The 13,104-nt window shown below is 39.7% G+C and overlaps 1 protein-coding gene across 2 annotated transcripts in view; it reads right to left on the bottom strand.

Annotated features, from left to right (window-relative positions):
• Positions 1-273: 273 nt before the first annotated feature.
• Positions 274-13,104, bottom strand: part of LOC145547724 (uncharacterized) — a 31,081-nt gene continuing 18,250 nt past the window's right edge. Inside the window, exons 29-50 of one of the 2 annotated variants that reach the window (XR_014084023.1) lie at positions 12,946-13,095; positions 12,591-12,784; positions 11,858-11,948; positions 11,614-11,765; positions 11,347-11,510; positions 11,126-11,252; positions 10,926-11,037; positions 10,620-10,793; positions 10,287-10,376; positions 5,742-6,120; positions 5,438-5,588; positions 4,438-4,528; positions 4,193-4,347; positions 3,962-4,089; positions 3,738-3,867; positions 3,538-3,649; positions 3,225-3,398; positions 2,891-2,980; positions 2,105-2,483; positions 1,802-1,951; positions 1,332-1,383; positions 274-1,227 (exon numbers count right to left, since the gene is read on the bottom strand). Coding sequence is in view for 1 of the 2 variants with exons in the window: in XM_081597614.1 (XP_081453740.1) it covers positions 3,627-3,649; positions 7,363-7,489; positions 7,584-7,765; positions 7,869-7,986 (450 nt within the window). In the remaining variant the exon portion in view is untranslated. Of the gene's footprint in view, positions 1,228-1,331; positions 1,384-1,801; positions 1,952-2,104; positions 2,484-2,890; positions 2,981-3,224; positions 3,399-3,537; positions 3,650-3,737; positions 3,868-3,961; positions 4,090-4,192; positions 4,348-4,437; positions 4,529-5,437; positions 5,589-5,741; positions 6,121-7,362; positions 7,490-7,583; positions 7,766-7,868; positions 8,021-8,110; positions 8,201-9,197; positions 9,348-9,500; positions 9,878-10,286; positions 10,377-10,619; positions 10,794-10,925; positions 11,038-11,125; positions 11,253-11,346; positions 11,511-11,613; positions 11,766-11,857; positions 11,949-12,590; positions 12,785-12,945; positions 13,096-13,104 lie in introns of both variants that reach the window. The other variant, XM_081597614.1, reaches the window with a different exon arrangement.

The raw sequence follows: 13,104 nt of genomic DNA, 5'->3' as shown, positions 1-13,104 counted from the left end.
AAAGGAATAACAATCCTTAATTGTTTAAAAACCAAGTTAGGAAAAGGAGCAAACTATTGTTGCCTTCTTTCTGATGTCAACAGCCTCCGAACCCGAATTAGTAGGTTTAACATTGTTTTTGTTACAGTGAAAGTCTTAATAGAAATTTCAGCGTACTGTAGTATTGAGCCTAGAAGGGAGCTGAGGTGCTGTTCAATAGAAAATAAAGAACTAATTGTTGATTAGCTTTTTATAAAGCTCCAAACTCTAAGCATACATGCGCCACACTTCAGCTGACGGTTTTTTGGAGCCTTTATTGCAGTCACAGAAACTGTGTTCATGTCCTGCACATTCTGAAATGGTGGTTAGAAAATGCTTGTTTAAATCATTTCAATGCTACTGATTGCTAATAGTTACACATTCCATGAAAGTCCAGATCAGCACACAATACATGCAATCCACCTACCACTTTATCCTCACCTTAGTGTGTCTCCACGCCCATACACAATTTGTGTCTGAAAGGTTTGCAAAGTTACTACTTCATGACCTGACCTTTATTTGAGGTCTTTGCATGTTTAACAGCCAGTGGCAATGCAGGAAGGAACAATAAGACCTTTTGACAAGTAATTCATATGCAAATACAGTCGTACAAGGAAACTAAACGTTTGCAAATTTGTATTTTGTTACACCTCACTTTGCAACTATTGACCTTACAACCCCAGTCTCTATAGACAAACCAGAATTCAAGCTTTTCTACTCTGAGGAAAACTAAACCCAATGGTTTATATATGAACAAAAGCAATTTTTGTTTATTTTCGAGGAGAAATGAATATGAATGAAAAATGAATATTCTTAGCTCTTCTGAACCTCCTTGAAAAATTTTAAAGTGTGGATTGTGTGAAAGAACAGACTGCTTCACAATTTAAAAGCACACCTTTTATTCTTTCTTCCCTTATGGAAGTAAAAGTATTTTTTTTGGTTTTTTTAAAGAGTACAAGCGAATCAAGTAATCACTCAGTCAACTTTGCTTCTGCAAAGTTTTAACCATGTCCCCCATCAGGCCAAGGAAGGCAGTATAGAATTGTGAAGTCTGTCTCAGCTCCTCTCTACGGAGGTCAGCCATCGTGTTTGCTTCCCCCTGTAGGAATTCCATCCAGGTCTGGTGGTGTCGCTCACGTTGCTGCCGGTTCTCTGTCTCCTCATTTACATCTGCCAGGTCCTCCATTCTTCTCTTCCCTGGCAGAAGAGCTAAAATAGAAGTTTAAGCACAAGTACAGTGATTTTGTTAATATACATTATGCTAAAATTTCACATTAAAAGCTACATATATACAGATGCATTTGTGAGCCTACCAGTCAAAATTCTTTCAACAGGACGTGGTATTTTGATGAAAAACCATGGTTTCTGGTGATTAAAACATAAAGACAATAAATTTAGCTGGAAACCACAGATCAGCCTAGTAAAATCTAAAATAGTCAAAAGTGTTGCTGTTCTTAGAGGAATTAGTTCTGTCCTTGACTACATGTTTTATTCTATACAACACTCTCATTGTACCATATTTAACATTGTGCGGAAATTTGGGGGAATACATAACAAATTTACAGCCATTATACGTCTAAAAAAAATCAATCCGAATACTACATAAAGTGGGATATTGGGAACACAAAAAGCAGTTAACAAATAAAATATACAGCTGTTTTTTTTTTTTGTTTGACTCAATCTGTTTTATTTTGCTTTTTTTTTTCTTGATTGTCTTTTCTGTCTGTTATAAATAAATAAACGTCTTCCACAAGCAAACTAGACAGTTCTCCACGGTGCTCACCTGAACGGCGTCGTTGCTTGGACATCAGCGGTGTGGAAAGCACGTCTGGACTAGCGTTACTGGAGTCAGAACAGCTGGGCTCCGAAGAGGGCAGAGATGACGGGGAGTCCTCCGTCTCGTTTCCAGACTCCATGCGTGAGGAGCTGGATGCTGTGCACAGTGGAGATGGGATAATTAAAATGTGGACAAATAAAATGCACTCTGAGTTTTGCTTATAAGAACGCTCATGACCTAATGATGCAGAGTACAATTCATGCTCTGTTACCTGGATATTTTGCCATATCATAGCATGTGTTAACTCACATTTACAACTGTTTTGTGGTTCAGTGTGAGAATATATAGAGCTGGTGGAAAAGGGGCATTAGAGGTTCCTCAAGGTTCCCCTGTGCCCTGCCCAAGACTCTGCCTTCCTGTACTCTTCCAGTGCCGGCTCCAGATGGGCCCCCAGATCCTCATAGTGCTCCTCCCAAGTCTCCGCCTGGCCCTCCAGAGCCTGCAGCCGGTCCCAAGAGGTCCTAGAAACGCCCCCCGCGGCTCCAGCTCCGCCCCCGTCGTCGCCCTCCTCCTCTTCATGTCTCGACTACCCCATGCACTGTAAAATTATAGAGGCATGTGTAGTCCAGTTGACCCCAGTTGTTTTTCACCTTTAGACTGATGTGACTGAAGGAGTCCATTTTTCTTCCTGTTTGCCAAGAAAGATGCAAATTAGGAGGTTAGATTGATGATCCATAGCTACAAATAGACAAGACAGTGGAAACAAAGGAGATCTGCTTAAAGTGCATGGAAGCCCAGTTTAACTGTCCTTGCTGTAAATATATTTTGCATAGATTTTTCAAGATACCATGGAATTAAACTAATATCTAGTAAGACTGGAGATTTATTTTGATTTGTTTCTTATCGTTATACAACTAACTATTTTGTGATAACAGATTGATAGATTTTGTTATAAGACATAATAAAAGTTGGTGTGAAGAACCTTATGGTTGTATGTTAGGAACAATTACCAATATTTATAACAGGGTCAGTCACTCTGGGCTTCTGTAAGAACTGTTGTATTTGGTTAATAAAATATTAATTCGACATATTTACAGGAAGCTTGAAGGTCTGTAAGCTGTCACCATCTTCGTCATATTGAAAAGTTCCCAATAAACTCTCCTGATCGTCTGAATGCTTCTTTCCCTGAGACAAAATTAGATAGAAATCCAGTTCATTATCTTGATCTTTCTATATATGTGAAATTTAGTTGGTGCATCTTAAAACATATCACACCCTGAGATAAGCAGAAAATTCATTTGTGCACACAGAAAGTTTGGATGTGATCAAGTGATGTCATACTAAATCATTGCCAACACATTTTAAAGCCCCTTCTTCCACACTATAGGTGGACACATATATAAGATACATGTGATGTTGCTTGACTTACATAGACAGAAAATTCCTTCGGAGCACTGGAGATTGTGAAAGTCGAGGATATGCTCTTAGGAATATGACCCACGGACACGTGAGTAACGGTGATTTTGTGGGACAGTTTGATGGATAAGCGTCCTGGGAAGCCTGCAAAGGCCCAACATTGTCCAGGAATCAGATTATTTCTTCCCTGAAGACAAAGTACAAAACAAAGTTTAGGTGGGGTACCAAGACTAATTAGAAAAGAAAATCATGAAGCCTAATATTTTTATCAAACAGAAATTCCACTTTGCATAATATTCATTTAATGTTCTGAGTGTTATTCAAACCTGAATGGCTATGCTTGGGCCTATGGGTTGCTTTTGAAAATATATCCCAAACAATCTACATGTTCTGTTGTTGTGAAATCTTGCTGAAGTCAAATGGTGCACAAGTTTGCATCTGCACAAAAAAACAGAAATATTGAGTCAAGAAACCTTAATACTGAAAATCTGCAATCTGGTTTATGATCTTATTTCTTATAGCTCACCTTAAGACTCCAGAGCAAAGGTTGGCCAAAGATCCGCAGGTGGCAGAAGGTAGTCGAATTTCATCTTCTTCATCTCCTGCAGATCTTCGTGGAAAGGCTCTGGGATCTTTTCTGGATCCTTATCTAGAGACTGAAAGTTTGTCACGACATTGAAATTAACAGTTTGTTCTTAAGTTTGTTCAGGATATTTAAATCAGAGTTAATATTAGGAAGAGAAAACCTACCATGTCCACTGTAGCTGTAGTGTCCACTGTAGCTGTAGTGTCCACTGTAGCTGTAGTGTCCACTGTAGGTAGAGTAACAAATGACTCTGAAGATCGCAAGTGCCGAGCAGAAAATAGGCAGCTACATCCTGATGAACATGAGCAGAAGATGACAGTCAGTGACATAGCATAAAAAATACAGACTTTCTACAACACTTTTAAATTGCTTGTTTGTGGAAGGAGAGTATTTACCAAAAAGGAGCAAGATGAAAAAGATGATCCCACGACGTTGCATCAGAGTGACAATCTCCTCTTTTATATTGAAAATCATATCATTATCCTGGTAGCTGTCCAAACTGTCTCCATCCATTAGTCCCCTTCTTACTAAGCGTTTTCTTTGCGTCCTCCTGGCCCAAGATGGAAAAAATACAAGTGTTTACATTGATCAGCGGATGACTGTTAAACATAATAGCTAAAAAAATGCTTATTTAATATACCTGACTCTCGTCTCTCGGTATGAGATTGTTTGTTCTCCATACGAGTCGTAGTATCCATTAACTGCTAAACGAAGGCTTCGTTTCTACGTAGCTGCACAAAAAGAGAAAAAACAAAGTCATGCGGGATCGCTGTCACAAAGCATTTTAAACACACACACACATACATATATATATGACTTTGCTGAAAGACGATGTTTGAGCTTTCACGGTGTCCGTAGTTCCCTAGATGAACGCGTTGAACAAGCGCATGCTTGTTATGAGCGCTAGGAACCTATCTGATAGGGAAACGCAAATCGACGTAACACCTGTTGAGGCGGGTCACTTTGCCCTGTGTATTGTCTGAAAAATCTGCAATCTGGTTTATGATCTTATTGTAGCGTCCCGGTTGAAAAGATGGTCTCTCTAACTGATGGTTCACGATTCTTTATTCGTGAACAAACAGCCTTTGTTCATGAACACACCGTAAGAGCTACAAACATACAAATAAAATACCATTAGTAACTCTTAGTGGTTCTAACCTTTTACCTTAACCTATAAACCTCACTTTATATAATATCATTAAATTTACAATACATGCATTTAATTAACTAACATTTCTGTATTACAAATGAACTAAAACGTATTCTAACTGTTTCAACTGTTTGACAGTTACTCAAATATCAACAACATTTCATGTCGGAACATAAAAATTACACTCAATAAATACAATTCAGTCGTAAAAACACCCACCTTGTTCCCACATCAACCGAACGCTAGTTAATTGATTGCCCGAACCCCAATTGAACCACCTCTTAGCTATCCTCCTTCGACGGTGACTCGCAAGCTCGCTCACTCTCCGCACCACGTCCAAAACAGCCAACCGTCAACCACCGTCAGAGGTTTGTGCAGATCGCCCAGCAACCCAGTACCCCAAAAAAATCATCTTTAAATCAAAACAATCAAAACGCAACAAAAAACCCCCCCAAAACAATTACATATATGTATCAATAAAGTTATTTACACTATTTTTCTTGATTGCTTGGACATCAGCGGTGTGGAAAGCACGTCTGGACTAGTGTTACTGGAGTGAGAACAGCTGGGCTCCGAAGAGGGCAGAGATGACGGGGAGTCCTCCGTCTCGTTTCCAGACTCCATGCGTGAGGAGCTGGATGCTGTGCACAGTGGAGATGGGATAATTAAAATGTGGACAAATAAAATGCACTCTGAGGTTTGCTTATAAGAACGCTCATGACCTAATGATGCAGAGTACAATTCATGCTCTGTTACCTGGATATTTTGCCATATCATAGCATGTGTTAACTCACATTTACAACTGTTTTGTGGTTCAGTGTGAGAATATATAGAGCTGGTGGAAAAGGGGCATTAGAGGTTCCTCAAGGTTCCCCTGTGCCCTGCCCAAGACTCTGCCTTCCTGTACTCTTCCAGTGCCGGCTCCAGATGGGCCCCCAGATCCTCCTAGTGCTCCTCCCAAGTCTCCGCCTGGCCCTCCAGAGCCTGCAGCCGGTCCCAAGAGGTCCTAGAAACGCCCCCCGCGGCTCCAGCTCCGCCCCCGTCGTCGCCCTCCTCCTCCTCATGTCTCGACTACCCCATGCACTGTAAAATTATAGAGGTATGTGTAGTCCAGTTGACCCCAGTTGTTTTTCACCTTTAGACTGATGTGACTGAAGGAGTCCATTTTTCTTCCTGTTTGCCAAGAAAGATGCAAATTAGGAGGTTTAGATTGATAATCCATAGCTACAGATAGACAAGACAGTGGAAACAAAGGAGATCTGCTTAAAGTGCATGGAAGCCCAGTTTAACTGTCCTTGCTGTAAATATATTTTGCATAGATTTTTTCAAGATACCATGGAATTAAACTAATATCTAGTAAGACTGGAGATTTATTTTGATTTGTTTCTTATCGTTATACAACTAACTATTTTGTGATAACAGATTGATAGATTTTGTTATAAGACATAATAAAAGTTGGTGTGAAGAACCTAATGGTTGTATGTTAGGAACAATTACCAATATTTATAACAGGGTCAGTCACTCTTGGCTTCTGTAAGAACTGTTGTATTTGGTTAATAAAATATTAATTCAACATATTTACAGGAAGTTTGAAGGTCTGTAAGCTGTCACCAATCTTCCTGTCAATATTGAAAAGTTCCCAATAAACTCTCCTGATCGTCTGAATGCTTCTTTCCCTGAGACAAAATTAGATAGAAATCCAGTTCATTATCTTGATCTTCTATATATGTGAAATTTAGTTGGTGTATCTTAAAACATATCACACCCTGAGATAAGCAGAAAATTATGTGCACACAGAAAGTTTGGATGTGATCAAGTGATGTCATACTAAATCATTGCAAACACATTTTAAAGCCCCTTCTTCCACACTATAGGTGGACACATATATAAGATACATGTGATGTTGCTTGACTTACATAGACAAAAATTCCTTCGGAGCACTGGAGATTGTGAAAGTCGGGGATATGCTCTTAGGTATATGACCCACGGACACGTGAGTAACGGTGATTTTGTGGGACAGTTTGGATAAGCGTCCTGGGAAGCCTGCAAAGGCCAACATTGTCCAGGAATCAGATTATTTCTTCCCTGAAGACAAAACAAAGTTTAGGTGGGGTACCAAGACTAATTAGAAAAGAAAATCATGAAGCCTAATATTTTTATCAAACAGAAATACCACTTTGCATAATATTCATTTAATGTTCTGAGTGTTGTTCAACCTGAATGGCTATGCTTGGGCCTGGGTTGCTTTTGAAAATATATCCCAAACAATCTACATGTTCTGTTGTTGTGAAATGTTGCTGAAGTCAAATGGTGCACAAGTTTTGCACCTGCACAAAAAAACAGAAATATTGAGTCAAGAAACCTTAATACTGAAAATTTGCAATCTGGTTCATGATCTTATTTCTAATAGCTCACCTTGAGACTCCAGAGCAAAGTTTGGCCAAAGATCCGCTGGTGGCAGAAGGTAGTCGAATTTCTTTTTCATCTGCTGCAGATCTTCGTGGAAAGGCTCTGGGATCTTTTCAGGATCCTTATCTAGAGACTGAAAGTTTGTCACAACATTGAAATTAACAGCTTGTTCTTAAGTTTGTTCAGGATATTTAAATCAGAGTTAATATTAGGAAGAGAAAACCTACCATGTCCACGGTAGCTGCAGTGTCCACTGTAGCTGTTGTGTCCACTTTAGCTGCAGTGTCCACTGTAGCTGTAGTGTCCACTGTAGCTGTAGTGTCCACTGTAGCTGTAGTGTCCACTGTAGTTAGAGTAACAAATGACTCTGAAGATCGCAAGTGCCGAGCAGAAAATAGGCAGCTACATCCTGATGAACATGAGCAGAAGATGACAGTCAGTGACATAGCATAAAAAATACAGACTTTCTACAACACTTTCAAATTGCTTGTTTGTGGAAGGAGAGTATTTACCAAAAAGGAGCAAGATGAAAAAGATGATCCCATGACGTTGCTTCAAAGTGACAATCTCCTCTTTTATATTGAAAATCATATCATTATCCTGGTAGCTGTCCAAACTGTCTCCATCCATTAGTCCCCTTCTTAAGCGTTTTCTTCGCGTCCTCCTGGCCCAAGATGGAAAAAATACAAGTGTTTACATTGATCAGCGGATGACTGTTAAACATAATAGCTAAAAAAATGCTTATTTAATATACCTGACTCTCGTCTCTCGTATGAGATTGTTTGTTCTCCATTCGAACCGTAGTATCCATTATTTGCTCAACGAAGGCTTCGTTTCTACGTAGCTGCACAAAAAGAGAAAAAACAAAGTCATGCGGGATCGCTGTCACAAAGCATTTTAAACACACACACACATACATATATATATGACTTTGCTGAAAGACGATGTTTGAGCTTTCACGGTGTCCGTAGTTCCCTAGATGAACGCGTTGAACAAGCGCATGCTTGTTATGAGCGCTAGGAACCTATCTGATAGGGAAACGCAAATCGACGTAACACCTGTTGAGGCGGGTCACTTTGCCCTGTGTATTGTCTGAAAAATCTGCAATCTGGTTTATGATCTTATTGTAGCGTCCAGGTTGAAAAGATGGTCTCTCTAACTGATGGTTCACGATTCTTTATTTGTGAACAAACAGCCTTTGTTCATGAACAAACCGCAAGAGCTACAAACATACAAATAAAATACCATTAGTAACTCTTAGTGGTTCTAACCTTTTACCTTAACCTATAAACCTCACTTTATATAATATCATTAAATTTACAATACATGCATTTAATTAACTAACATTTCTGTATTACAAATGAACTAAAACGTATTCTAACTGTTTCAACTGTTTGACAGTTACTCAAATATCAACAACATTTCATGTCGGAACATAAAAATTACACTCAATAAATACAATTCAGTCGTAAAAACACCCACCTTGTTCCCACATCAACCGAACGCTAGTTAATTGATTGCCCAAACCCCAATTGAACCACCTCTTAGCTATCCTCCTTCGACCGTGACTCGCAAGCTCGCTCACTCTCCGCACCACGTCCAAAACAGCCAACCGTCAACCACCGTCAGAGGTTTGTGCAGATCGCCCAGCAACCCAGTACCCCAAAAAAATCATCTTTAAATCAAAACAATCAAAACGCAACAAAAAAAACAAAACAAAACAATTACATATATGTATCAATAAAGTTATTTACACTATTTTTCTTGATTGTCTTTTCTGTCTGTTATAAATAAATAAACGTCTTCCACAAGCAAACTAGACAGTTCTCCACGGTGCTCACCTGAACGGCGTCGTTGCTTGGACATCAGCGGTGTGGAAAGCACGTCTGGACTAGCGTTACTGGAGTCAGAACAGCTGGGCTCCGAAGAGGGCAGAGATGACGGGGAGTCCTCCGTCTCGTTTCCAGACTCCATGCGTGAGGAGCTGGATGCTGTGCACAGTGGAGATGGGATAATTAAAATGTGGACAAATAAAATGCACTCTGAGTTTTGCTTATAAGAACGCTCATGACCTAATGATGCAGAGTACAATTCATGCTCTGTTACCTGGATATTTTGCCATATCATAGCATGTGTTAACTCACATTTACAACTGTTTTGTGGTTCAGTGTGAGAATATATAGAGCTGGTGGAAAAGGGGCATTAGAGGTTCTCAAGGTTCCCCTGTGCCCTGCCCAAGACTCTGCTTCCTGTACTCTTCCAGTGCCGGCTCCAGATGGGCCCCCAGATCCTCATAGTGCTCCTCCCAAGTCTCCGCCTGGCCCTCCAGAGCCTGCAGCCGGTCCCAAGAGGTCCTAGAAACGCCCCCCGCGGCTCCAGCTCCGCCCCCGTCGTCGCCCTCCTCCTCTTCATGTCTCGACTACCCATGCACTCTAAAATTATAGAGGCATGTGTATTGCGGTTGACCCCAGTTGTTTTTCACCTTTAGACTGATGTGACTGAAGGAGTCCCTGTTTTCTTCCTGTGAACCAAGAAAGATGCAAATTAGGAGGGTTAGATTGATAATCCATAGCTACAAATAGACAAGACAGTGGAAACAAAGGAGATATGCTTAAAGTGCATGGAAGCCCAGTTTAACTGTCCTTGCTGTAAATATATTTTGCATAGATTTTTTCAAGATACCATGGAATTAAACTAATTTCTAGTAAGACTGGAGATTTATTTTGATTCGTTTCTTATCGTTATACAACTAACTATTTTGTGATAACAGATTGATAGATTTTGTTATAAGACATAATAAAAGTTGGTGTGAAGAACCTTATGGTTGTATGTTAGGAACAATTACCAATATTTATAACAGGGTCAGTCACTCTGGGCTTCTGTAAGAACTGTTGTATTTGGTTAATAAAATATTAGTTCGACATATTTACAGGAAGCTTGAAGGTCTGTAAGCTGTCACCATCTTCGTCATATTGAAAAGTTCCCAATAAACTCTCCTGATCGATTGAATGCTTCTTTCCCTGAGACAAAATTAGATAGAAATCCAGTTCATTATCTTGATCTTTCTATATATGTGAAATTTAGTTGGTGTATCTTAAAACATATCACACCCTGAGATAAGCAGAAAATTATTTGTGCACACAGAAAGTTTGGATGTGATCAAGTGATGTCATACTAAATCATTGCAAACACATTTTAAAGCCCCTTCTTCCACACTATAGGTGGACACATATATAAGATACATGTGATGTTGCTTGACTTACATAGACAGAAAATTCCTTCGGAGCACTGGAGATTGTGAAAGTCGGGGATATGCTCTTAGGTATATGACCCACGGACACGTGAGTAACGGTGATTTTGTGGGACAGTTTGAGGGATAAGCGTCCTGGGAAGCCTGCAAAGGCCCAACATTGTCCAGGAATCAGATTATTTCTTCCCTGAAGACAAAACAAAGTTTAGGTGGGGTACCAAGACTAATTAGAAAAGAAAATCATGAAGCCTAATATTTTTATCAAACAGAAATACCACTTTGCATAATATTCATTTAATGTTCTGAGTGTTGTTCAGACCTGAATGGCTATGCTTGGGCCTTTGGGTTGCTTTTGAAAATATATCCCAAACAATCTACATGTTCTGTTGTTGTGAAATGTTGCTGAAGTCAAATGGTGCACAAGTTTGCATCTGCACAAAAAAACAGAAATATTGAGTCAAGAAACCTTAATACTGAAAATTTGCAATCTGGTTCATGATCTTATTTCTAATAGCTCACCTTGAGACTCCAGAGCAAAGTTTGGCCAAAGATCCGCTGGTGGCAGAAGGTAGTCGAATTTCTTTTTCATCTGCTGCAGATCTTCGTGGAAAGGCTCTGGGATCTTTTCAGGATCCTTATCTAGAGACTGAAAGTTTGTCACAACATTGAAATTAACAGCTTGTTCTTAAGTTTGTTCAGGATATTTAAATCAGAGTTAATATTAGGAAGAGAAAACCTACCATGTCCACGGTAGCTGCAGTGTCCACTGTAGCTGTTGTGTCCACTTTAGCTGCAGTGTCCACTGTAGCTGTAGTGTCCTCTGTAGCTGCAGTGTCCTCTGTAGTTAGAGTAACAAATGACTCTGAAGATCGCAAGTGCCGAGCAGAAAATAGGCAGCTACATCCTGATGAACATGAGCAGAAGATGACAGTCAGTGACATAGCATAAAAAATACAGACTTTCTACAACACTTTTAAATTGCTTGTTTGTGGAAGGAGAGTATTTACCAAAAAGAAGCAAGATGAAAAAGATGATCCCATGACGTTGCTTCAAAGTGACAATCTCCTCTTTTATATTGAAAATCATATCATTATCCTGGTAGCTGTCCAAACTGTCTCCATCCATTAGTCCCCTTCTTAAGCGTTTTCTTCGCGTCCTCCTGGCCCAAGATGGAAAAAATACAAGTGTTTACATTGATCAGCGGATGACTGTTAAACATAATAGCTAAAAAAAAATGCTTATTTAATATACCTGACTCTCGTCTCTCGGTATGAGATTGTTTGTTCTCCATTCGAGTCGTAGTATCCATTAACTGTTAAACGAAGGCTTCGTTTCTACGTAGCTGCACAAAAAGAGAAAAAACAAAGTCATGCGGGATCGCTGACTGTCACAAAGCATTTTAAACACACACACACATACATATATATATGACTTTGCTGAAAGACGATGTTTGAGCTTTCACGGTGTCCGTAGTTCCCTAGATGAACGCGTTGAACAAGCGCATGCTTGTTATGAGCGCTAGGAACCTATCTGATAGGGAAACGCAAATCGACGTAACACCTGTTGAGGCGGGTCACTTTGCCCTGTGTATTGTCTGAAAAATCTGCAATCTGGTTTATGATCTTATTGTAGCGTCCAGGTTGAAAAGATGGTCTCTCTAACTGATGGTTCACGATTCTTTATTCGTGAACAAACAGCCTTTGTTCATGAACAAACCGTAAGAGCTACAAACATACAAATAAAATACCATTAGTAACTCTTAGTGGTTCTAACCTTTTACCTTAACCTATAAACCTCACTTTATATAATATCATTAAATTTACAATACATGCATTTAATTAACTAACATTTCTGTATTACAAATGAACTAAAACGTATTCTAACTGTTTCAACTGTTTGACAGTTACTCAAATATCAACAACATTTCATGTCGGAACATAAAAATTACACTCAATAAATACAATTCAGTCGTAAAAACACCCACCTTGTTCCCACATCAACCGAACGCTAGTTAATTGATTGCCCGGACCCCAATTGAACCACCTCTTAGCTATCCTCCTTCGACCGTGACTCGCAAGCTCGCTCACTCTCCGCACCACGTCCAAAACAGCCAACCGTCAACCACCGTCAGAGGTTTGTGCAGATCGCCCAGCAACCCAGTACCCCAAAAAAAATCATCTTTAAATCAAAACAATCAAAACGCAACAAAAAAAACAAAACAATTACATATATGTATCAATAAAGTTATTTACACTATTTTTCTTGATTGTCTTTTCTGTCTGTTATAAATAAATAAACGTCTTCCACAAGCAAACTAGACAGTTCTCCACGGTGCTCACCTGAACGGCGTCGTTGCTTGGACATCAGCGGTGTGGAAAGCACGTCTGGACTAGCGTTACTGGAGTCAGAACAGCTGGGCTCCGAAGAGGGCAGAGATGACGGGGAGTCCTCCGTCTCGTTTCCAGACTCCATGCGTGAGGAGCTGGATGCTGTGCACA

This window comes from Poecilia reticulata, chromosome 16 (assembly GCF_904066995.2).
Source record: "Poecilia reticulata chromosome 16, P_reticulata-male-v2, whole genome shotgun sequence".
Lineage (NCBI taxonomy): Eukaryota > Metazoa > Chordata > Actinopteri > Cyprinodontiformes > Poeciliidae > Poecilia > Poecilia reticulata.
This window is presented reverse-complemented; position numbering and strand designations above follow the sequence as displayed.